The sequence below is a fragment of the Oryctolagus cuniculus genome, chromosome 4 (assembly GCF_964237555.1).
Source record: "Oryctolagus cuniculus chromosome 4, mOryCun1.1, whole genome shotgun sequence".
In the NCBI taxonomy this organism is placed as follows: domain Eukaryota; kingdom Metazoa; phylum Chordata; class Mammalia; order Lagomorpha; family Leporidae; genus Oryctolagus; species Oryctolagus cuniculus.
The window spans coordinates 63704305-63730519 of record NC_091435.1 but is presented as its reverse complement, the minus strand read 5'-3'; the positions used below and the strand labels follow the sequence as shown (position 1 = coordinate 63730519).

The 26215-nt window shown below is 39.5% G+C and overlaps 1 protein-coding gene across 8 annotated transcripts in view; it reads left to right on the top strand.

The window, feature by feature from the left end:
• LOC103350623 (myosin-15) overlaps positions 1–26215 on the top strand; it is a 170990-nt gene that overhangs the window by 51929 nt on the left and 92846 nt on the right. For 7 of the 8 annotated variants that reach the window (XM_070072064.1, XM_070072065.1, XM_070072063.1 and 4 more), the window contains 2 exons: positions 10193–10542; positions 13175–13299. In XM_070072064.1, coding sequence (XP_069928165.1) covers positions 10193–10542; positions 13175–13260 — 436 coding nt within the window. In that variant the 3' untranslated portion in view covers positions 13261–13299. Of the gene's footprint in view, positions 1–10192; positions 10543–10595; positions 11408–13174; positions 13300–26215 lie in introns of those variants that run through there. The other variant, XR_007908911.2, reaches the window with a different exon arrangement.

Below are 26215 nucleotides of genomic sequence, written 5' to 3'. Positions count from 1 at the left end.
GATACTATTGATAATTTTTTTTTTGTTTTTCCAATATTTTACCTGGTAGCAAACTATTTGAGGTTTTCTTTTCATATTCATAATAGCTTTTTGTATCGTGCATAGACAGTCATTTCTAATGGCCACTTTCAATGCATCAAGTAGATAGACTATACTTAACCTTGCCCTATAACTTGACTTTTTGCCTGCTGTGATCACCATCACGCTAGATGTTTGCCTTTAGAATGATTTTTACTTATGCATTTCCAGAGATAGGCCTCCTAGGTTAGTGAAAATAAAGAATATATTTTTGATGTCCAGAGACACACATTTTTAAGTAGAGGATGAAGACCATTTGGACTGTATAGCATCCTTCTGCTGGGGGACATCTCTTTCTAGAGGCTAAATCCAAGGTCAAAGCTAAATTAAAATGAGTTGGCAAAAATAAAATGTGAAAAGCTAGAAGAAGAAAGTGTTTTTGTTTCTGGCAAGGAAAATGAACAGGACACTTACATTGCTGCCAGAGTATATGACATTTAGCCTTGTACAAACTCCCAGTCTGATCTGTGACATTTAGGATGTCATTGATGTGTGGTTCCCACAGTCCAGAAACAAAGCCTGAGCATCTCTCTCTGTCTGGCCCTGAAGGCAGTGTGTATAAATTTGTTTTGATAGGCACTGGCTGCCTCCCCCTAGTTATTGGCATTAATTTTCTACTCACATTTTTGAAGAGGAAATTGGAGGGTGAGCAAATGAAAATGGATCTCAGATGATAATTCTGCTCAGGATACAGGACCTTTTTCTTCCTTCCTTTAATCCTTGTCTTTACCTTTTGACTTGTGAGTAAATTAAATCTTAAGTATATACTTATCCAAGCCTCTCCTCCCCATAGTAGGCTTGTGCTGTGTAGTTTTGCTGCCATTTTGCTGCTACTGGCATTAGAGATTTTTTTTTTCTCATGCCCTCTCAGCTAATCATGCTCTTCTTCCAGGAAAGATCAACAGTAAATGTAAACCATTAACAACATATAAGATGCCGTCAGAAAGTTCATAGAAAATTTATATTATGGGAAACACTGTGCATGGATTTATAAAAAAAAAACCTTGTAGATAAAAATAAACTTGTGCTATGTTCTTATAGTTTTTCTGAATAGGAACTAGTGTATACTGAGAAGGATGCAATATCGGTTTGAAAAGAGCCCTATCAGAGCAACATGAATTCTGCTAAGATGGATGCTAGAACAAATAACAAATTGACGGTAAAGCTTGAGTGGAAGAACAATGAAATCACTGATGCTTTACGAAAAGTTTATGGGACAATGTTTCAGAGAAATCAGCAGTTTACAAACAGATAACTCATTTTAAGAAGGAATGAGATAATGTTGAAAATGAAACCCACAGTAGCAGATCACACAGAGCAATTTGCAGGAAAAGAAATCTAATCTTATTTGCACCCTACTTGAAAAGAACTAACAGATAACAACAAACAATATCCAACACCATAGACATTTCCATTGGTTAACACAATTTTAACTGAAAAATTTAAGTAGAGCAAACTATGCACAATGAATGCCAAGACTGTTGTGCCCAAATTACAGAAAAGAGCAGAGATTTCAATGAAATTTTTAAACAAATGTTTCAAGAGACTGAAGCATTTCTTTGAAGAACTAGATCTGGAGAATGAAATGTGGCTTACAAGTATCGTCCTGAAGACAAAGCATGGTCAAGGCCATGGCTACTAAGAGACAGAAATGTTCTAGTCAAAGCAAAAGCACAAAATCGAGAGAAAAGGTCATGGCAATAGGTTTTTGGATGCTCAAGGCATTTTGCCTATTAACTTTCCAAATAATGAAAGCATCTGCTTATTAGGAGACTGTTGTGAGAAAGTTGGCCAACACTATAGCAAAAAAAAAATGTCCAGGAAAATTTCACTAGAGACTCCTTTACTAGATAATGCTCCTGTTCTTTATTTTCTTCCAACAAGGCAATATTGTAAGTTTCAATGGAAGATCATTGTGTATTTACCTTATAGTCTTGAGTTGGTTTCTTCTGACTTCATTTTGTTTCTAAATCTTAAAAACACCCTTTAAGGGCCTTTGTTTTTCTTGAATTCTCAACATAAAACAGAGTGAGCATTTGGCACAACTGGGGGCACCTGCATTCAATATGGCAGCACCTATTCGAGTCCAGTTCTGCTTCTGATCTAGCTTCCTAGATATATGAACTCAGGGAGGCAGCAGATAATGGCTCAAATACTTCTGTCCTTGCTATCCATGTGGGAGACCTGGACTGAGTTCCAGGTACCCGCTTCTTTCTGCCTGGTGCATCCTGGCTGTTGTGGACATTTGAAGAGTAAATTGGTAGATGAGTGATGTTTCTTTGCCTTTCTCTTTCTATGCCTTCAGATTTAAAAAGAAAAAAAAATCAAGTTAATTTTTAAAATTGTTTTTATCAACATAATTATACATATTATGGCATACAATGATATTTTGATATATACACACATTGGGTAATAATTAAATTAAGGTAATTTGTGCCAAGAACCCACAAAATTCTCTCTTCTAGCCATTTTAAACACATGGTGTATTATTGTTAGCTATTATTATGCCATTATACAATAAAACACCAAAATGTATTCCTCCTATTTAATGGTGCATTGTACTCATTGGCCAGTCTCTCCATCTCTCCCTCTCCTAAACTCTTCCAGCCTCTGATTATGGCTACTCTACTGTCAACTACTATGAGTTCAACATTTTTAGATTCCACATATGAGTGAGATCATGCAGTGTTTAACTCTCTATGCAGGCTTACTTCATTTAACTTGATATTTTCTAGATATATTCATATTGCTGCAAATGACATGATGTTATTTTTGTGACTGAATATCGTATTATTGTATATATAGTCTAAGTTCTCTTTATTCAAATGATGAGCACTTATTCCACATTTTGGCTATTATGAATAGTGTAACAATAAACATGGGAGTGCAGATGTATGTTCTGCACACTAATTTCCTTTCCTTTGGATATTCAATTATACTTCAATATATTGGAGTTGTTGGCATTTAGCTTAATGGTTAAGCAACCAGTTGGAACAACGCATCCCAAATTGGAAAGTCTAGATTCAATTCCCAGACTAGTCCCAATTCCAGTTTCTAATTAATATGTGCCCCAAAAGGCAGCAGTTGATGGCTTAAGTAGCTGTGTCCCTGTCATCCATATAGAAAACCTATATTGAGTTGCCAGTTACCAGGTTTGACCTGGCACAACCCTGGCTGCTGTAGGCATTTGGGGAGTGAACCTGCAGATAGGAATGCTCTCTCCCTGTCTGTCTGCCTCTTAAGTAAATAAATAAATAGGTACCTTTGAAATTCATGAAAAAGATATAGAAAACTTATTTAAAAATATAATAACAGATGCTGGTGTTGTGGCACAATAAGCATCCCATATTGGAGTGCTGGTTCAAGTCCTAGGTGCTTTGTTTGTGATTCAGTTCCCTGATAATGTGCTTGGGAAGGCAGCAGAAGTAGACCCAAGTGCTTGGACCTCTGCCACCCATGTGGGAGAACCAGATGGAGTTCTGAGCTCCTGGCGTCATACTGGCCCAGCCCTTGCTCTTGCAGCCACTTGGGGAGTGAACCAGCAGATGGAAGATTCTCTCTTTCTCTCTCTTTCTCTCAGATGCCTTTCAAATACATAAATAAATTAATATTTTTAAAAAGAGATATAATGACAAGGTAACTTCCCCACACTTAGAAAAAGGTATAGCTCTCCAGGTACAAGAATGTCACCAGTCAAATTCAGTCTAACCAAAAATCTATACCAAGACATTTTTTAATCAAACTCTCCAAGGTTAAAGATAAAGAGAATTCTCAAAGCTGCAAGAAAAAATAAGCCAATAACACTTGAAGGGGTCCCAATTTGCCTAACTACAGACTTTTCAGAAAAAACTTCACAGGCCAATAGGAAGTGGAATGAGATTTTCAGGTAATGAAGGGAAAAAATTGTCAGCCAAGAATACTATACACAGCAAAGCTATTATTCAGATGCTAAGGACAGATAATGTCATTTCCAAACAAAAGCTGAGAGAATTTATCACTACAAAACCTGCCTTACAAGAAATGTGATGCACCTATTATTTCTCACCTGTACTTTATAATATCTTTTTCAAAAAACATAGTACTGGGGCTGGCACTGTGGCAAAGTAGATTAATCCACTTCCTGTGCGTTGGCATCCCATATAGGTACTGGTTCTAGTCCCTGATGCTCCTCTTCCAATATAGCTCTTTGGTATGGCCTGGGAAAGCAGTAGAAGATGTCCCATGTGCTTGTGCCCCTGCACCTGTTTTGGGGACCCAGAGGAGGCTCTTGGCTCCTGGCTTTAGACTTGTCCAGCTCTGGCCATTGTAGCCATTTGGAGAATAAACCAGTGAATGGAAGACCTTTCTCTATGTCTCTCCTGTAACTCTATCTCTCAAATAAATAATAAATAAAATAAAAATGTGGTGCTTGCTGGGCCAGTATGAATATTTTCTCTTATAAAAGAAGAAGGGAAAGTGCCCTAGAATTATAGAGGCAAACACATTCTGAACCTTCTATGTACCAGGTAGAACTCTGATTACTGAAGCATATTCCTCAGAGATTCAAGTTCTCCCTGTGGTTTGTCAAACATACAACAAATACAAGAGGCATTTGCCTTCTGAATTGTTACCCATTCAGCATGTCAGCAAGGCTCTGTGTACATTTTTATTCTGAAAATTTTACCAAGAAGTAGAATTCAATAAAAGATCAGAATGAAATACATTGGGCTGCATTAGTCCAATATGACCTTTAAGTTGTCAATAAGTTGTAGAAATTAGCTCTTTTCTTCTAATGAAGACACGTCACGTTGATAGTTGACCCCAATAAAAGTGGGTCTGGGGTAAAACATAGTGACTAACACGAGGCATGAATTCTTCGAGCTCTGGCATTGAAGCCTGATCCACAGTTCATATACTGGCCATCCTGTTACTGAGACCCAAAGTAGCTCCTTGCACTTGATCTCACTGCAAAAGCATCTGCTCTGAAGGTAAACATGGTCAAGTCATTATTTTTAAATATTAAACCATTGTATTCCCATCACTTTCCTTTTATTCTACAGTATATGTAAACCTTTAAATTACTACCACTGTTCGTTCATTAGGGATGATTCTAGCTACTTCTCACATGGTATCTTTGTGTTCATTATCGGTCATAGAAGCAGGCAGAATCAAACCTGAATACTTGAGGAAATCAAGGTTCTGGGAGGACAGCTAGCTTGTCCACGGTTGTTCAGCTAATGATGCACTGGGAAGGAATGTAGTGAAATGACTTGATTTACATTCTGGAAGCTCTCTGGCTGCCTTCCAGTTGGCCTACAAAGTCCCCTTGAGCTGGCTCCAGCCTCCCCTGTGACCTTGCCTCATACATCTGCTCCCCTCATTTACTCCATTCCATTTGCCCTGCCCGACACTCTGCCTCCTGAGCCTCTATCATTTCTGTTTCAGAACTCTTAGAACGGCGGTCCCCATTGTTTGAAGACCTTTTCCTCAGGTCCTTGGGGGCTTGTGAAAAGGGGGCACACATGCTACATTGTGACAATCTGTTGGTTCCTTTCCTGCTATTAAAAATTATATTATTAATTTGTTTACAATTTATCTTGTGTATGCTTTTTATTTATTTCCTTATGACAGTAACTTTTGTCTCATTTACTTCCATTACACTGATGCCTAGATCAGATGCCAATAAATACAAAATATGAGGAAAGGTTACAATTTGAAGCCATGATTTATTTGACTCCAAAACCTGCATCCTTTAGAGCAAACTCTTATTGTTGCTCCTCTCTTGTTTCCCAAGGATGCGAGCTAAGGTTGCCATTAACTACACCTAATGCCCACAGAGCTGCATCTGCTTAAGATGCTGCTGTTTTCTAATTTGCATTAAGGAGCCCATGACAACAGGCTGAGGCCAGGCTTCCTCCAGCTACATGATGTTATCTCCTGGGAATGATTCTGTTAGGTAAACCAGACCATAATTTAAGAGATAGAAATGTTCATTAAACTCAAATCTAGTGTCTAAAAAATACAGGTACCACTGCTATCCTGTAGGTGGCTATCTAAACTTAAATGTATATTAATTAAAATAAAATTTAAAATTTCTTATTGGTTACACCTCTTAGTGAGCACATTCTGATTGTTCAGTAGCCATAGGTAGATACTTGTTACCCTATCAGACAGTGTGCTTAGAGAGCATTTTAATCAGTACAGAAAATTCTGTTGGAGTATACTGTTTCAAAGTGATGGGCTGGAATTTTCAGAGACTTAATGTAAAATAAAAGATTTTTTCTTCATCAATGGAATAAAGCTTACAAATTATCATCAGTTCTTTCTGGTTTACATAAGGCCTGAGATTTATAAGTATATATTGCTAAATATGAATATTATTGCATAAATGATAAAATATCTTCCTTGTAAACTTTGAATTCTTTGCTATTCCTAGAACTACAGACCCATCTATTGCGGAAGTCCACATTATCATGTTGGCCATTTCCTTAAAAAGAATTCTTTTCCCTTTTTAAATAGCAAAAATTGGGTACTTTCTATCCTTTCTCTTTTCCCAACTTTTTTCTTTGGTATTATCTTACTAAGTGCAAGATCAGCTTGAATTTGTGGCAGATTGTTATTAATCTTACCTAAAAAAAATTATGTCACTTCCAATGATTTCATTGTTAATGGTGGTTGTGCCTTTCTAAAAACTGTGTCCACTAAAGTCACAGAGTACCCTGGCCCCATGGCCTGCACTCAGCAAAAAGTGTTATTTTGACCTTCTGTGAGGGTGGTATGAGGTACACAGGGCTCTTTTCAAAAGCAATGCTGAAATGGTGTGGTGGAGAATTAAGTATAAACGCGATCCCAGCCAAAGAACTGAAGATTGGAGGATGCCAAGTTAGTAGGGCAAGTCTACCCTTAACCTTGAGTTAATTACATGAAGGAGTATGAGGATAATGACGATGACTGTGTCTACAAGGCCCTGTGGTATGCAGTTAACAAGTATTTGCTGTGTTCCTGAAGAGAGAAAAAAACTCAAGACCAATAGACTTACAGTCACTTTTGTAAGAATGAACTAACAAAGTCATAATATAGATTGATGGAGACTATAAAGTGGTTGTGGGGGGAGAAAGGAGACTCTTTCTCAGGGCATAAGGGAATTCTCCATGGAATATGTGAAATGATTTTGTTCTGTGGTTTAAAAGATGGGACTACCACATGAAGTCCTAGATCTCACTTGGAACACCTAAATAATTGCACACACAGGTATGCATATCTCCAGTCATCAAAATAATGTGTCTCTGGTCTATAGACCACAAGGTATTATATGAAAATGGATAGGGGTTGCTGGAGAAATCTTATAATCTGTCATCATGTCTATGGAGCAAAGGATGCTTTGAAAAGAAATCAGCTCCGGGCTACCCCTAAGGTTAGACTATCAGTTTTATGGCCAATGCTACATCAAGGTTTAAAATTTTTTTCTCAGGAACTACAGAGGTTTGGAGCCCAGCTAAATCAAGACTTGGTCTCAGGGTTTAGGGCTCACATGCTTTGCTTAGACGTTGAACTGTGTATCTTTGAAAGAGAATGTCACACTAGCCTCAGTTTATTATTATTAAAGATTTACTCAAAAGAATGTGTCCCTGGCTTGATAGCTTGGCAAAAATCCAGGGCAGATCAATACACTTCTCGTTAGCTTCAGCCAGAAATAATATTTTTCAGTTCTTCTCCTAAATCTTTGAGAGGCATTACTGTGCACTTGCTGAACAGCTGCCGTGTTCTGTCCCAGAAGGGGTACCAAGTGATCCATCTCTGTGTCCACAGTAACTTAAAAAGGGCTTTGCAATGACAGATACCAAAAATACCTACTGCAGGTATTTTACAAAAACTCGGGACTATAGAAAAGTGAGGCTTTGAACTGATACGCCTCACATCCAAATACAACATTTGCTTCTAAAGTAAGATTTTTTTTCACTGTAATGATGGAAGAATCCAGGTGAAAGTGCATACCTGACCTTTTGCTTGAAGCTTTCTTTTTGGAGGGTAGAAAAGAGAAATATTCTAGATGGTATGGATTTGTTGGAAGTACTTATGTAGCAGGCAACAACCAAGAGAAAATGATGGGCCCACATGATTATATATGAAAGTCCTTTTTCTGAAAGATTTGTTGAATACCAAATAAGAAATGCTTTGTCTACATCATGCTTTTATTTTAAATCACTTCTGTGAGGTAAACAGCTACACAAAACCTAGGGTCCTGTTTTTGATTCTGTTTGTTAATTGGAAGGTTGAAATCCTGCTTTAATTTCCAGGCTGAGTTTCATATGACGAGTGTGTTTTGCAGGAACAATCTCACCTACAACCTAATTTACTGCTTCTGCTTCTAAATGAGGCAAGCAATAGGATTTGGTTTCCAAATCATCTGCATTCCTGTTATGTGTTCTAGGAAACTAGGTGGATGCTCATGTTTGACAATTTAAGGAGCAAAACAGTAGAGGGTATTAAATGTAGAACAAAACTGTCAGCAAAACGAGGTGATCAATTTGTGCAGTTTCTCCTGGATTTTCCTGGTTTTAGCACAGAAACTTCCATGTCCTGGTGAAATACCTCCATCCCAGGCCAACCGGCAAAAGTAAAACTATTTTCTGGTACCACTCAAGCTTTTCTAAAGTAGGTAAAACACATGTAATTATTTGACAAGACTCCTACTGTCTCAGGTCAGTTGCAGCATCAGATTGTTATTTAAGAAGCATGAAGTGAAGAAGTGATGTTTCTGATGTGACTGATGATGGTTAGAATGCCAGAGGGCTAGGAATTGTTAGGAAGCAGATCCTTGCTGGATGCTGAATGCAGATTGGTTTTTGTAGGATTCACCAAAAGGCAGCCTTATTATTACAATATTCAGCGGGGCTAGTTGTTGGTACATGTTAATTCCTGAGAACTATTTTCTGTTTAATAACAGGATCAGAAAAAACCTTGGTCCACAAAATACTTTTCATCTAAGAATTATAACATCTGAGTAAGAATGGGAGTACTAGAAACTATTGGGGTCATCAGCATAAAAGAATTTCTCACTCATCACAATGCCTACCATTATAGGGAGAGTGGAGGTGGTATTATAATAAAGTACCCAACTAGGGACAACATCATTGTGTATGGGTTAAGCCACTGCCTGTGACGTTGGCATCCTATATGAGTGCCTGTTCAAGTCCTGGCTGCTCCACTTCTGATCCAGTTCTCTACTAACATGCCTGGGAAAGCAACAGAAGATGACTCAAGTTCCCTGGGCCCCTGCACCCACGTGGGAGACCTTGATACAACTCATGGCTCCTGCTTAGGCCTGGCCAAGCCACAGCCATCACTGTTGTTTGGGGAGTGAATCAGCAGATAAGAGATTCTCTCTCTCTTTCTGTCTCTCTCTCTCTTCCCCCCTCCCTCTCTCCCTCCCCCACCCCATAACTCTGCCTTTCAAACAAGTAAATCTTATAAAGTACCCAATCTCAGTGGATGCTGGAAGAAAATAGTTGGGGGCTAAAAGACACCCCCCAACAGCAATGAGACCTATTAAGTGAGCATCATGATGGGATGGGTTTGCATGCATGAATCTGGGAAAAGGAGCCAAAGTGCAGAAGAAATTCAGAGAGGAGAGATTTAGGGCATGTTTAGGAGCCACATGATAAGAGGCAAGAGAACGAGCAGGAGAGAGCAAGAGTGTTCCTTGGGAGTATCAAGGCCAAGGAGCTCTTTACAGACTAATTGTGCCCAAGGAAATTTAAGTGGCTTGCTCCTCTTGGAGTATTCAGTTTATCTTCTTATTTACTCCATTTTTGATAAAGCCATCAATAAAGTCCATATTGTTTCAGTAAAGTTTTAGAATAAACAAATATTTAAAGAAATTCAGAGATCCTGAGTTCCAAGTCCAGGTTGGAAAAGGGTGGGAAATAAAGAGCCCGTGGATCCAGAAGGCAGAGGATGGTGGTTAGCAGGTGTGTGGCTTCTCTAGCTCGGGAACCACTTTTACTTGCCACTGTTGGGCAGAGCTCAGAGGCCGCCCTACTTTGTACCCAAGCACTGCCTTTAATCCAGGGCAGGTATGATGAGCTCTGAAGTGTGGCTTCACTCACCCTTGGGGTTTCCTCTTCCCACTCAGGAAGAAGCTGGCCGTTCGGTTGCAGGGAGCTGCTGAAGCCATGGGGGTGGCCAGTGCCAGAAATGCCTCCCTGGAGAGGGCCAGACACCGACTGCAGCTCGAGCTCGGGGACGCCCTGTCTGACCTGGGGAGGGCCCGCTCTGCAGCAGCCCTGAGGGACCAGAAGCTGTGGCGCTCAGACAAGGCCCTCGCCGACTGGAAGCAGCAGCAGGAGGAGTGCCAGGCCTTGCTGGGTGCCTCTCAGAAGGATGCCTGTGCTCTCAGCACCGAGCTGCTCGAGCTCAGACATGCCTATGAGGACAGCACCATGGGCCAGGAGACACTCAGGAGGGAGAACAAGATCCTCCAAGGTACGGGAGCTCGGGGAGGGGCCTGGCTTCAGGGCAGGGCTGTCTGCAGTGGGCAGAGGGCCCAGCCCTCCACATTACAATTCCCGTTTTCACTTCTCAAGTTTCATCCTTCTTTGTCCATTTACTTTACTACTGATGTTATTCTTAGCAAATTAATTACAGAGGTAAGATCAATTTTGAACCTTTAGCTCCAATTCCACTCGATAATGTAAGCTGCTCTTAAGACTCTGGATACTGGTCCAGTGTTGTGGCATAGCATGTTAAAACCACCACCTGTGACACCAGCATCCCATTTGGGTGCCGGTTCAAGTCCTGGCTACTGCACTTCCAATTCATCTCCCTGCTAATGTGCCTGGGAAATGAGCTGAGGATGACCCAAGTGCTTGGACTCCTGCACCCTCATGGGAAACCTAGAAAAAGCTCCTGGCTCCTGGCTTCAGTCTGTCCCAGCCCTGTCTATTGTGACCATTTAGGGTATGAACCAGTGAATGGAACATCTCTATTTCTCTGTCCCTCCCTCTCTCTCTGTAACTCTGCCTTTCTAGTAAATAAAATAAATGTTTTCTTTAAAAAATTAAAAGACTCTTGATATCCCAGACCTTTACCAAGATTTTCTATGCACATATCCATGTGTATATTTTTACCTAAACTACACATTTTTCTATACCTTTCATTTTTCTCTTTGTCTAAGTATTTCCTAATTAAACAATTGTTTCCATTGCCTACATCATGTCTGAGGCACTGTTATCTATAAAACGAATCATTGTCTAATTCTCAAAGCTGTGTTAGTGTCAGTTTCCTCATCTGTAAAATGGAGATATGTTGGGTCACATAAAGTTAAGGAACTCGTCCACATTCATAGTTGGTAAGTAGCGCATCTGGGAGTGGAACCCAATCAGCTTGGTTCCAGTGTATTTGTACTCTACTTCTGAGCTGGTCTACCTGCCAATGGCCTTGTAGTTCTTTGCATGCCCATCTGTGGGGACTTCCCACATGCTTTTTAACAGTTACATAGTGTTTCATAATAAGGATGACTATTAGACAATTATTTGTTGAGCTAGCCCATATTCATTTTAGATCAGATTATTCACAATTATATATATTCTATATTATAGAAGGACACTTCAAAAAGTTCATGGACAATGCAAAAATGCACATGAGGGGTATTCAGAAAGATCATCAAAATGCATATTATGAAAAACTTGTTTGTGAATTTCCAATTTTTCCGTCAAAATAAACTTATCTTTTATTCTATTTTCCACAGACTTTTTGAATTCCCTTCACACATTCCCATGCACATATTTGTGCACATGTGAAAATATTTCAGTAGGATAGGTCCCCAGAAATGATATTACTGGATTAAAAATAAATGAGTTTGAAGATTTTGACAAACTGCCAAGTAACTTTCCAAAGAAGCTGCCAACTTCCATTAGCAGCAATACGTGTAGGCATGAAAACCCTGAGACTTCCTGAAAGAAACCTGCTTTCTCTAGTTACCTACGTAGTCCATGGTCAGGTGTGAGACGGGCATGCCAGAGGTGCCAGAATGGTGGTTAGAAAACTTCATCTAAACCACCTGGGCCCACCCATGGAGTCTGGGAGGGGGCTGAGAATTTGCATGTCTAACAAGCTCCCAGTGAAGTCATTGCTGCTGTTCTCAGGACCAAACTTGCTCTTGGGAGAGGGGGGATTAGGATTTGCAGGAGATTTTTCAAAAGCTGGCCAAGTGATTCCAAGGTGCAGTCAGAGTTGAGGATACCCACGCCGAGTCTTCTCTGAGGAACTCCTCTTCTGCAAAGGCCTTAGAGAATTTTTTATTCAATGATATTTCCATCTAACCTGCTTTTCGTGACTGTTTCAGACTGTTGTCATATCACATCATAGCCCAGGATCTCCGTACTAGAGGAGCAGGTGTACTCTTAAGCTCCCTGCACTGTTGCTGGACTGAGTAATTACTGGAGCTACTTAGCCCTCCACCACACTTCTTAGGTCTAGAGATGCCCTTCCTGAAAAGGCAGAACCACAAAAATGGTTCTAAGCAGCGGAGGTCCTGAATGCCTCACTTTGTCTTAGTCTTGCACTTAGGAGAGGCTAGCCAAACTCCAGTGCCTGAGCTAACCGAACACCACTGCCTTGTCTGAGCCCCTTCTTATTCTCTGGCGTTATCTGAGGTCCTACTTTGTCTGCTAACAGACAGTGGGCCAGCTTTTTCTCAAGGTCCCTCTTCTAGTGTTGGGTGGCACATGATGCAATGACAGCCAATGATTTTGATGGCTGAGTGAGGACACAGTGAGGGCAGGATTTAGAGTACCTACAGGAAAAATCTGGAGTAGCTGTGACTACGGCACCACTCTGTAAAGTTGTGTGGGCTGTGCGATGCATAACGCTCTAAGCAGCACCGTCTTCACCAATTGTGGTAGGCAATTTTTAGGATGATCAAAAAACTTATTGAAGAAGAGCTGCTTTTTAAAATTCCATCAGAAATCCCATAGGAACTACTGATGCCTTGCCAGCAAGTTTCCAAGACAGCATGACCATGGTCTCACGCAATACTCCTGTACCTGACTTCATGGGTCTGGGACTGAACACTTTCATTAACTTTTCACTAACTTTTATTTTCTTCTCTCTCTAGAAGAGGTTTCTAATCTGACAAACCAGCTTAGAGGAGGAACCAAGAAGTTAACTGAAGTGGAAAAGGTCAAGAAACTGATTGAATGAGAAAAGACCGAAGTCCAGGAGACACGGGAAGAAGCAGAGGTATTCTCATCAGGGAGAAAAAGTTTTCATCATTGTGACAAAACAGGAGATCTGCCTTCCAGTAATAACAGCAACAGTGCAATTTCGAGTGTTTGCTATATGCTAGGCCCTGTGCCAAATACACATATGTATTATTCTATGGAATCGCCATAGCAAACTGTTTGTCACTATTTCACAAATGAGGAAAATAAAGGCTCGGAGAGCAGGATAAATAATAGTCAATGCAAATCTTCTGAATGCAGTAGAAACAGGAGCCACATGGGCCGTGTTCGGCTGCTTGGTGCCTATGTTGCTGAACAGCCCCCAAGACTAGTTGGAGGTGTTGCAGTAGGACACCCAAACCTGGGTCCGCTTACCTGACACACAGATAGCCAGTCACTGGCATCAGGGTGGTGGGAAAAAGTAGGTGTTTTCTGCAAAGTGCAGAGCAAGGAGCTGGGCAGCCAAGGCATAATTCCTGGACTCCCCGCAGAGTTCGGGGTGAAGGTTCTTATAGATGGAAAGTGGTGCTGAGATGTTCTTGATCATCTCCTGTCCGACTTCCTGCTTGGTCAGTGGTGCTTGTGACCTGCTTGGTGAGTGTTGTGGTGCTCTTTGGAGAAGTGGTCTTCAGTTGGTCTGGAGGGATCACATGCAAGTGGAAGTTACCTTCTGCCCCAGACCTGGAATTTCCCTGCCAGGACCTGAAATTCCCCTAAATAAACTCCTTCAGCCAGTACTGGCCAGCAGGGTTTTATCTAGAAGAGAAGAAAATGGCTTCTTGAGTCGGTGGTTAGAACCTTTGCTAGGCCAGCTGTATCACTTCCCCAACCCAGAGAAATCCTCTTGATAAAGGAAGGACAAGGACATCTTGTATTAAGGGGAGGCAAATGAGAGGCTGGGTCCTGCCTTTACTTTATTGGGGTTTGGTTTCAGTCACCCCTATTTCTTGCTATACCTCTGTCCTGGGGGGATAGGGAAAAGGACTGCTCAGCTTCTTGCTGAGGGTGGGGTATTTTCAGGATTAGAGGAGAGGAAGTTGAAACTTCCTGGTCCCAGGTTTAGCGGTGGAGAACCTCTGCATAATGATAGCATTTGGCCCAGCCAACCTCTGCACAGCTTTGTCTTGCAAATGTATCACCAATCCACAGTGGCAATAAAGGCCACAACATACTAGCATTAAGGGAAAGCCAGAGAAATTAGTAATTTTTTCCACTAGAAAACTTTCAGTCCCAAACCAGGAGTAGAGCCATTGATTAAGATTTAGTGTGGGGTCAGACACAGAATTAATCTGGATATGTGGCACTGTCATTTTAAGACATGTTGACTGTCATTTGTCAGTGCCTTAATAAGCAAAATCACATTCTCCAGCCCTGTCTCCAAGATAAAGATAGAAAGCAAGTGATCATACCAATGGAAGACAGGTTTATCTATGCAGCAAGTCTGGCAAATTGACAGACTTCTGTATATTTTTTTCCATCTTCCTTGAACCCAAGGAAAGCCCAAAGTATATCTTTTCTCCCTTTCCTAGGGGAAGCTGCAGCCAGCAACATTTCTCTTTTATTACTCAGAGTCAGTGTGGCTGTTTACCTCCTCTAAGGCATAAAGCACAGGGAGGCTTTCAGTTCAGCCTTCTGGGCTAATATACCTGGTGGCAATGCTACTGTTCCCAAAGTTTCCTGGAGAGTTAACTGCTGTGTATCCAACCTTTGATTTTTCTGGTCCTTGAAGCTGTTTCCATCCATGAATATTTAAAATCTGTAGTCTATAAAGGGATACCAGTCAGATGCAATATTCTGGGCATATTTGTTCAATAATCTATAATCAGTTACATATAGGTTCCTCAAAGGAACCTGGGGGAAGGCGATTGGATTAAAAGATGAAACAGTTTTAGGGCACAATGTTAAGCCACCATCTGTCATCCCATATGAATGCTGGTTCAAGTCTCAGCTGCTCCACTTCTGACCCAGCTCCCTGATAATGTGCCTGGGAAAGCAGTAGAAAATGGCCTTAGTGCTAGTGTCCCTAACACCCACCTGGGAGACCTGGATGGAGTTCCAGGCTCCTGGCTTCAGCCTGGCCCAGCCCTGTCCATTTCAGTAATTTGGGGAGTGAACCAGCTGATAGAATATCTGTCTATCTATCTCCCTTCTCTCTCTTTGTAACCCTACCTTTAAATAAAATCTTCTCAAAATAGTTTGAGTAAGAGTTCAGTTATAAAATAATATTGTTTAGCATCTCCCAAATAGCAAGACATGAGCTGGCGTCCTCCTTTTTGTCTCAGAGACAGCAGCATACAGTGGGCTGAGTGCACTGGGCAGGCTGTCCCAAGCACACTGGTCTGTCTCCAGCAGTAATGCGCAAGTGGCTGTTATTCTCAAACACCTCAGCCAGGCTTGGCTGACAATGTCCTGGTTTTATACCACCAGTCATTTTGTTTAAAAAAAAATTTATTTAAGTTCCACAAGTTTCCTGTATTTCATATATACAAACTTAAGAACATAATGACACTTCTCCCCCTACCCCCTCAGTCACCCTCCAGCACCACCAGTCATTTTATTTTTCTCAAATTTTGAGTCCTTACTCCCAATCCTAATCCTTACTTCAAAGAAGTCAAAAAGCTTCCTTAGTGAGATTCCTTAGCACTTTACTGTGTGTGCTATGTATAGATTCTGGCATTAGGTATGAGATTACCAAGTATCACATCTAGTTAGCATTTTCTTCTGAAATGGGGCCTCCCTAGAGGGTATAGTTTTAGCAGAGTCTTTTGTGACAGTTAACATCAAGCAATCATGCTTAAGAACCCTTCCTTTATAAACTCTGGCTTTATCTAATTTGGTTTAAGGTTGACACTAGTGACTCCATATTGATTTTCCATTTGCCTCGAGTTGCCAGCTTGGATTTGAACTGGTTGCTGATCCAGACCCACATCTGGAGAGAAATTCTGATTACCAGGAGCCAATATCAAAAACCCTTTAACCCTTTTAGCAACAAAAAGTTTTAGAAGTGGTCCATCCCCTTCTCTCCTTTCCATCACCCCCTCCCTTCTGTCATTTTTTTCCTTTATTTTTGAGATAACATATTTTAAACTTACAATAGAAAGGCTTAATGCTTCACCAAATAAAAGTTTAGAAAGTAAAAAGCAAAAAGACACTAGGTTAGTGAGAACATAGACAATGGATATAAATAATAAATGAGTGGAAAAATGATCATTTCACCCATAGCAGTAAATGTCAAAGTAATTACTTATAATCAAACTATAGTAGTGTTACATTCTTAACCATTAGTCTAACAAAGGTATGAAGCAAAGTTTTTTTTAAACTATATTTTCAATAATATTGATACAAAATGTCATTTATTCTTTTGCTTTTTAAATATTTTTTAAATATTTACTTATTATTTATTTGAAAGTCAGAGCAAGAGAAAGAAGAGAAAAAAAAGAGGAGAGAAATCTCCCATCTACTGGTTCACAACCCAAATGGCCGCAGAGGCCAGGGTTGGGCCATGCTGAAACTAGGAGCTAGGAGCTTCATCCAGGTCTCCTATAAAGGTGCAGGTATCCAAGCACTTGGGCCATCTTCCACTGCTTCCCCAGGCACATTAACAGGGAGCTGGACCAGAAGTGGAGCAACCAGGACTTAAACCAGCACCCATATGTGATGCTGGTGCTGCAAATGGCAGCTTAACCAGCTGTACCACAGCACTGGCTCCGATATTTTTTTATTTTTAAAATAATTTAGCTCTCATATATAAGGGAGAACATGCAGTATTTGTCTTTGTATATTTGGCTTATTACAGTCAATATGATGTCCTCCAGTTGCATCCAGTTTGATGCAAGTGGTAGAATTTCATTTTTTCATAGCTGAATAATAGTGCATTGTATATGTGTGTGTGTGTGTGTGTGTGTGTGTGTATTACATTTTCTTTACTTATTCATGTGATGATCGATACCTTGGATGATCCCAAATTTGTGAACAGTGCTGCTATAAAACAGCGGTGATGATACAGTTATCTCTTTGGTACAATGTGTTCATGTCTTTTGTCTAGTAATGGGATTGTTGGATCATATGGCAAGTCTATTTCTAGTTTTTTAAGGAATCCCCATACTGTTTTCCACTGTGGCTACATTAATTTATATTCCCACCAATGGCATATAAGTGTTCCCTTTTCTCCAAACTCTCACCAGTATTTGTTACTACTGTCTTAAATTTTAGCCATTTTGACAGGAGTGAAGTGATATTGTCGGTTTGATTTGCATTTTCCTCATGGTTAATGATGGTGAGCATTTTTTCATGTATTTGTCGACCATTTGTATTTCTTTTGAGAATGGTCTTTTGAGGTCCTTTGCCTGTTTCTTAACTGGGTCAATTTTTTGCTGTTGTTGAGTTTCTTAAGTTGCTAACATATTCTATTTGCTCTTGCTAAAGCTTCTAGTACTATATTGAATAAGACTGTTGAAAGTGGACATCTTTGTCTTGTTCCAGATCTGAGGGGAAATGAGTTCAGCTTTTTCCCAGTTAGTATAATATTGGCTGTTGCTTTTGCATATGTAGCCTTTATCATTTTGAGATATCTTCCTTCTATACTTAATTTTTGAAGGCTTCTTTTTTTAATCAAGAAGTGGTATTGAATCTTATCAAATGCTTTCTCTGTGTCTATTGAGATAATCATATGATTTATGTTCCTCATTCTGTTGATGTGATTCTGATGTTTATTGGTTTGCGAATGTTGAACCACCCTTGCATTTCTGGGATAAGTCCCACTTGATTGCAATGTGTGGTCTTTTTGATGTAGTTTTGGAGTCCGTTTCTTAGTGTTTTGTTGAGAATCTTTGCATCTATGTTCATTAAGGACTTAGGTGTGTAGTTTTGTTTTTGTGTTTTGTCTTTGTTTGGTTTTAGCATCAAAGTGATGCTGGCCTCTTAAAAAGTGGCAGACTTCCATTCTGCTCAGTATTTTGGAATAGTTCAAAAAGACTTCTGACAGGCAACTGGCACAGAGTTCAAAAAGGAAGAATAAATAACAAAACCAACAAGAACATAGCAAATCAAGTTTGCATCTTAAAAACAATGAGTAAGATTACAATCTAGTAGCAGACACATAATTGATTATTCATGTAAATAAAGCAGGGAAGGTTGCCTGAACATATAGTAATCAGATCCAGAAGGCTCTCAAAGTTAGCAAGCCTAAAAACAAATGAACAGTTACAGTCTAAAATAGATTTTTTTATAGTTTGTTGATTGACTATTTGCCTTAGGTACATATAATAATCTCAGATTCAGAAATTCTCAAAGTTAAATCCAAAGTATGCTTAGATTTTTTTTAACCATAGTACTGAACCTTTTGAAGTTTCAAGGCCTGCTAAGAAGTGACAACTCTATTCACTTACTGCAAGGCTAGAACTCTGAAGTCAGCCATCCTATGCATAATTTGAGACATATTCATATTTACAACTATACCCTGTTATGACAAGAGCAGATTATCACTGAACTCATGCAAACAATCACATTGCCTCATGAAATAATCCTAAGAGAATTTTTCACAATGATAGGAATTAAGAAGAGGGAAAGGTAAATACTTCTAAACATTTATAAAACTATCCCAGAGCACTGAAAGTGATAGACATCACAAGAAAAGGTTTTCATGAACCTAGAAGAGGAAACATTCAAATACAGAACCAACAATATTTTAAATTAAAGACATAGAAATCATAAATTTTATTGATTAACTCAATCATGTAAATAATTCCTGTTCAATCTTCATTAGCAGTTTTATGGACTTTGTAGTTCCTTTGCTTTTTCTAAGTTCTGGAGCTTCTTATCTAGTCCATTGATCTTGAAGTTTTCAGAAATCTGTATTCAAGAACATTTTCTTAAGAATTATTTATTTAAAAGAATAACAGAAAGATAAAAAGATCTTCCATCTGCTGGTTCACTCCCCAAATGCTGCAGTGGCTAGGGTTGGGCCAGGATGAAGCTGGGCACCTGAAACTCCATCTAGGTCTCCCACATGGGTGGCATCTTCTAATGCTTTCCCAGGTGCATTACCAGGGAGCTGGATCAGTAGTGGAGCATCTGGGTCTCTAACTGGCACTCATAAGAGATACCCACATTGCAAGCAGCAGTTTAACCCACTGTACCACAATGTTAGCCCAAGAACATTTGTTACAGTCTTCTCCATAAATCTGATTACAAATGTTTTTAGAGAAGAATACAAAACTGTGGATGGCAAAAGACTTTAAATACCCATGGTTAAAATTATAAACCTCATTAATTAACTCGAAAAGGCACATATGTTCACTCTACATAGCATTTTAGAAAGCACCTGAAGGAATTTTCAAAACTTCTGTCCCTTTTAGCACTCCAGGCCTCCTTTACATCAAGATAACCATGGTTACTGATAACATAGAGTATCATCAAAGTTTTCTCTTATATAATATGTAGGACATTTACATCAATAGCATAAAAATAATAACATAACTTGAAATTTAGCATCATTTCACATCTTGACAGTACCTGCCATAGAATCCAAATAGCCTCCTTAGCCATTACCTCCACATTATGAGAGGTATCTCCTTTGACATCTCCAGGGGACCAACTGAAAATTTCAAAGTTAAAAGAATTTAGAACCTTGATTCTCAGAAAACCTGTCAAAGATGTCAAGAGGATTTAAAATATCTGATCAAAAAAGGATCCCTTATCATTGTGAAATAATATCCATGCATTTAATCAGGTTGATTTAACTAGTTATAACCAGATTTAGTCAGTTATAAAGTGATCACTCATATATATCAAGATAAGTACAAATCCAAAAACAACCTTGACTCTTTTCAAACTCCACTCTTTCCAAATAATCAGAACTTAACAAAGATAGTAGAGTACACAAAAGGTTGCCTAAAACACAAATTAGTGTTTCGTTAGTGAGTCACTGAAATGGCAAATGAAGTCCTTGGATGGAAGAATTAGCACATGAAATCACCCCCATTTCTTGGAACAGTTTAAGAGTCAGAACCAGGAAAGTGGAGAGCTTACAGGAGCTGACTAGAAAATTGACACAGCCATCATTAAACAAAACTATTAAAAGAAGATAATGTATTTAAAAGAAACTGATTTCAAAATAAAGGTCAAGACTGTTTCTAGTTATTTACTAACATATTGATATACCCATATTTCAAAAAGCTCTTATTTTAAAATAGCATTAGATTCTAACTTTGTCAGTGTACCATTGATGTTATGCTCAACTTCTAGAAAACCCTGTAAAAATATTTTTAAAATTATAGTCACTTTTATCACACACAGAATTTTCATAATAATTTATCCCTTTCAAACTTTCTAAGACTTGTTTCTACCTTCTGAAATTTACCTAACCATTTAGTTTTTGCCCTATTCCATCCCGTCCTGTCTGGAATAATCTATTCTTCTAGTTTAGGATAAAAATTGAGTTTTTTTAAAAACATTATTTATTTACTTGAAAAAGTCACAGAGAGAGGGAGAGGTCTTCCATTTGCTGGTTCACTCCCCAAATGGTTGGAATGGTCAGGGCTTGGATAGGCCAAAGCCAGGAGCCAGGAGCTTCTCCCACATTTGTGCAAAGGCCCAAGTACTTGGGCCATCCTTTAATGCTTTCTGAAGTGCATTAGCAGGGAGCTGTATCTGGAGTAAAGCAGTTGGGATTCAACCCGGCACCTACATGGGATGCCAGCACTGCAGGAGGTGGCTTTACCTGCTAAGCCCCAGTGTCAGGCCCTGTTGTTGTGTTTCTTGAGCTCCTTAGATATCCTGGATATTAATCTTTTATCAGATGTATAGTTTGAAAATATTTTCCCCCATTCTGTTTGTTTCCTCTTCACCTTGTGAGAGTTTCCTTTGCTGTGCAGAAGATTCTTAGCTTGATGTAATCACATTTGTCTATTTTTCTTATTTTCTTGTGCTTCAGGGGTCTTAACCAAGAAGTATTTGCCTATGCCAACGTCTTGCAGTGTTTCCCCTATGCTTTCATCTAGTAATTTGATGGTTTCAGGTCTTAGGTATAGATCCCTGACCCTTTATGAATTGATTTTTGTATACAGTGTATGGGAGAGGTTTGGTTTCATACTTCTGCATGTAGAGATCCAATTTTCCAAACACCATTTGTTGAAGGGACTATCCTTACGCCAGGGAGTGATTTCATCTCATCTGTCAAAGATTCGTTGGTGGTAGATGCATGGATTAATTTCTGAGGTTTCTATTCTGTTCCATTGATCCACAAGGCTATTTTTGTGTCACTATCAGGCTGTTTTGATTATAACTGCCCTGAAATGTCTTAAAATAAGATGTTGTGATGCTTCCAGCTTTATATTTAGTTTTTAGGATTGCTATTGCTTTAGCTATTTGGAGTCCCTTGCAATTCCATATAAATTTTAGGGTCATTTTTTCCATATCTGAGAAGAATGTCTTTGGAATTTTGATTGGGATCACATTGAATCTGTACATTGCTTTGGGTAGTATGGACATTTTGATGACATTAATTAGAATATGGAAGATTTTTCCATTTGTGTCTTCTACTATTTCTGTCTTTAATGTTTTGTAATTTCCACCATAGAGATCTTTCCTGTCATTGGTTAAATTTATCCCAAGTTATTTAACATTTTCTATGGCTATTTTGAACGAGACTGACCTTACAGATTCTTTCTCAGGCATGGCATTGTTTGTATATAAAAAAGCTATTGATTTTATATCTGCAACTTTGTTGCATTTTTTTGTATATACAAATGCAGTTGACTTTATATCCTGCAACTTTGCCAAACTCTCTTAATGAATTCTAATAATCTCTTAGTGGAGTCTTTTGGTTTACTTATGTATAGGATGATATCATCTGCAAACAGGGATAATCTGACTTCCTCTTTTCCCTTTTGTATCCATTTGATTTCTTTTTCTTGTCTAATGGCTCTTCTTTTTCTTATTTCCAAGTATTTGTCTTCTAATTTGGATATTGTTTATTCTGCCTCACCAAATCTGTTGTTAAGGCTTGGCCTGTATTTGTATTGAACATTTAAAATTTCCCATTTCTAATGTTTCAGTTTGTTTTTCAATATCTCTAACTCGCAGCAGAATTTCTCATTCATGTCGTGTATATATCTTTTTTAACTCCTGTATTTGCTTCTCTGTGTTTTTGAGTGCTCTTGCTATCATTCTTTTGTATTCCTTTTCAGATGCTTTGTCAATCTTCTCATTTTCACATGCTAATATTGAAGTATTTTTTGGTTCCTTTTGGGGCATCATATTGTCTTTCCCTGTTCATGTTTCTTGTATTTCTGTTTTTATGCATCTGGGTAAACATTTGTTGATATCCCCACTGCAGTCTTTGTTTTTTGAAATGAGCCCTTATGGCTTAGTGGAATGCCTGCTCCCTCAGCAGATATCCAGAGGTCTGTGTTGGGTGGGGCCAGGGAGATCTGGCTAGAACTTAAGGGTGGGGCAAGATTCCAGCGTGACACCCAAGTTGGTCATAGTAGATCTCCTGTATCCTCAGCAGGGGGAAGGGTATGATCATGCTGGCTGGCATTGTTACAACCCCAGCCCTTCTCTGCCAAAGTGAACCCATATCGATCTCAAGGCGAGCCCATAGTTCCTGTGTACCCTATCCACTCAGGTGCATGAACAGGGAGCCCTCCACCATGACCTTCCCCACCACTTAAGTAGCTCTGAGTTTCTGGAATTGTACCCATAATTTGTTTGGACACAGTTGGACCACCTAAAAACCCAGCCATACCCCCATGACCATGTGAGTTTCCTGGTCTATTGCACAGCCACAGTTACAGGGTACAGGGGATCTACACCCTACCCTATAAGCTTTTCCATCCACACAGAGATCCTCTCCATTTCTGGAGCCAGCTGCCTACCCAACAGATGTTGGTCAGGTAAGGGGAGGAAAGCAACATGCCCTCTTTCCTGGGGTTAGGTGGGTACCTTGCCCCCAGCCAGCTGTTCAGACCAGACTCAAAGTCAGTGGGGACCATGATATTCTCCTTCATATATCACCAGAGGCACACGCATTGCTACAGATTCCTCTCACCTAAGTCTGAGAAGATGACATCCCCTTCAGCTGCAGGAATTGCTGGTGGCATCCTGTTAGCTGCTGTGTGTTTATGCAGTCTTTGTTGCTCCATGGTGTTTCTCTTCTTTCTGTAGACTTTCCACTGAAAACTTCTCTCTACCTGTTCCTTGGGAATATAGTTCCTCTGCTGCTCTTCTGGTATCTTCCCATGGTCAAAATCAGCTCATCTTTTCCCTATTAAGCCATCTTAGATCTCTCCATACTTAGAATTTACCATGATCTTCCTTTGGTTGGTGATGCCACGTTAGTTAGGGAATGTATAATGGCAACGTAGGCTTCATGTAAGTAATAGTTAGTTTCTGCTTCAGATCTGGAATTTCCTGCCTGGACTTTGAATTCCCCTAAACAAACCCCTTTAGACAAAATTGACCAACAGGATTTTGTCTAGTGGAGAAGCAAATGACTTCTTGAGTACAGTAGTTAGAACTTTGTTGGGTCAGCTGCCTCACTCCCTCAGTTCAGTGAGTTCCTTTTAATAAAAGACAAATAAAGACACCTTGGGCTAAGGGAATCAGATGAGAGGTTGGGTCCAACCTTTTCTTTGTAGAGATTTGATCTCACCCAGATCCTCACTACTCAAAATGAAACTCAGTCCAGCTGCCTGGATATCACCTGGGAGCTTGTTAGACATTCAGAATCTCAGCTCTCTTTCTACCTCTGTTGAATTAGAATCTGCATTTTGATAAGGCTCCTTGATGGTTTATATTCACATTAACATTTGAGAAACACTAGCCTAGAACATTGCCTGGAGTATGGTAGAGGCTCAACAAATATTTGTCAAATGTTGAATGAATAAATATTCTCATAGCTGCCCCTTCTTTAAACAGAATCATCCATAAAATTTCTTTTTCCCAAGAAACATCAGTTTTAAAAATGAGATTCCAAGTGATGTTCTCACACATTTGTTTTTGAAAGCTCATCTTTGTGCAGGTTATCTGATGGCAATGTTTGCAGTGTTGGTGTTGGAAAGCTCAGGAAAGTTTCTTGCTTTGTCCATGGATGCATGCTAGGGATTGACAGGACCACTAAAGACATTTTCCCAAGGAAGCAGGTGAACTAAAAAATAAGTTATCCTGTCATGGTTGTTAGGTGGTTAACAAACCCTGCAGTGTGTATTTTCTGACAGCTCAATTTCATCTTGCTGATTCAACCTTCAAATAAACACCCAGAGACATGAAAATACAGCCCCTACCTACCTACTCACCAGTGGAGACAATGATTGTTGAAAGACAGGGAAGTCAGGTTTAGGCAGAGGACTATTGCAGGGGAGATGATAATGGAAAATTAGACCTCAAAGGACTGTTCTGTGCTAAGCACTGTGTGTGAAACTTAGCTTACCTTTACCATTCTGTAAGAAGCCCGTGAGCCAGATGTGTCTCCATTATTCCGTATGTGGAGTCATCAACTAGACAGCTCTTGCCATAGCTGTCATCCTTTTAGGCATAAAGGCTTCCTGAAGTCTTCTACATTTCATAGAGAATCCTTTGATTTATCAGCTTGGTGTCCCCTGCAAGGATGGTCCTGAACAGTTGGTGAATTTGTTTCATTTATTTGTTCCCTTTGGTTCTCTGGTCCTTGTGGCTGGGGCTTTTTTAAACCACTTTTTAACTAAAATAAGTAGCTTTTATGTTAGAAATTTTAATCACTGTGACAAGACAATAAGAAATATAATGGGCAGGGGCAGTTTTAAACCTACATAATATAGGCATCTTTGTATATTACCCACATCAAAGGCAAGAATGGCATAAAAGTCATAGTGCTCATACCATTTAGTACCACAAGATGGCAGTATATTCTATGAGCATATTCTCAACTGTCTTCAGCCACATCATAAAAACTTCATCAACTTGGGCATGTATTTGTAACGTTGAGTTATTTATTTTCTTGGGTGAGCCCATAAAGTACTTTATCAGATTTTTTAAAGCCATGATACTCAAATTATCGCAGGTCACCTTCTCTAAGGATTCACTTTCCTGATGTGTTCGGGAGGGTAAGAGGTGATGGTTTCCCCCTGAAGGAACTACACAGTCCCCTCTGAGAAAATTGCCATCCCAGCACTTCTTTCTGGTTTATTTTCTTTTATATTGAAGGCAGTGTCAAGAGAACAGCAAAGGAGGCCTTATTGGAATTCCCAACATCTTTCACATTTTTATTTTAAAATTGCTACTCAGTTTTATTTTTTTTTATTTTTGGTTATGCATGCTAAGCATTCCACAGAAGAAACTACAAAAAATGACTCCTGCACTCAAAATCATCCACAGTTAACTGACCAATTTGCTTTTTCATCCCTTGTGCCCTTATATTATCAGTATCAATGTTTCTAGAGTTTTCTTTTTCTTCTATATTCACTATATTTGGAAGAAGTTTTGAAGATTTAATCAAGACAAGCCTTTCAAAATTGAATTACCTTTTTAACACTCTCAGCAGTAATTTCCTAAGGTATAAATACTCAGAGAGGCAGCCAGCTGTTCTTCCTACCTGTCAAAGCAACCAATTGTAGTCCTGGTACTAATTATGGTGATAATGGCTTACACTGAGTGGTATGTGTCAAACACATCATAATTTTTTTTCATGTCTTCCTCATATGATAATATTTGGGCAATGTCCAGTTGCTTGCTCTCTTAATGCAGTCAAATGTTCCTCTCTACCTCCGTAATGCCCACTAATAAATAAAAATTCCAGGTGGAATGAGGCAAGAAGACTGTGTAGGAATAGATGAGTTGCGAGATGTTTCCAATAATTTCTGCCTGTAGCCCTGTATTCCTGTCAATCAGTACACTCACTTTACACTGGTGTACCCGTGTCTCATCTGGATCCAGAAGTAGGAGATGCTAGTATGGCA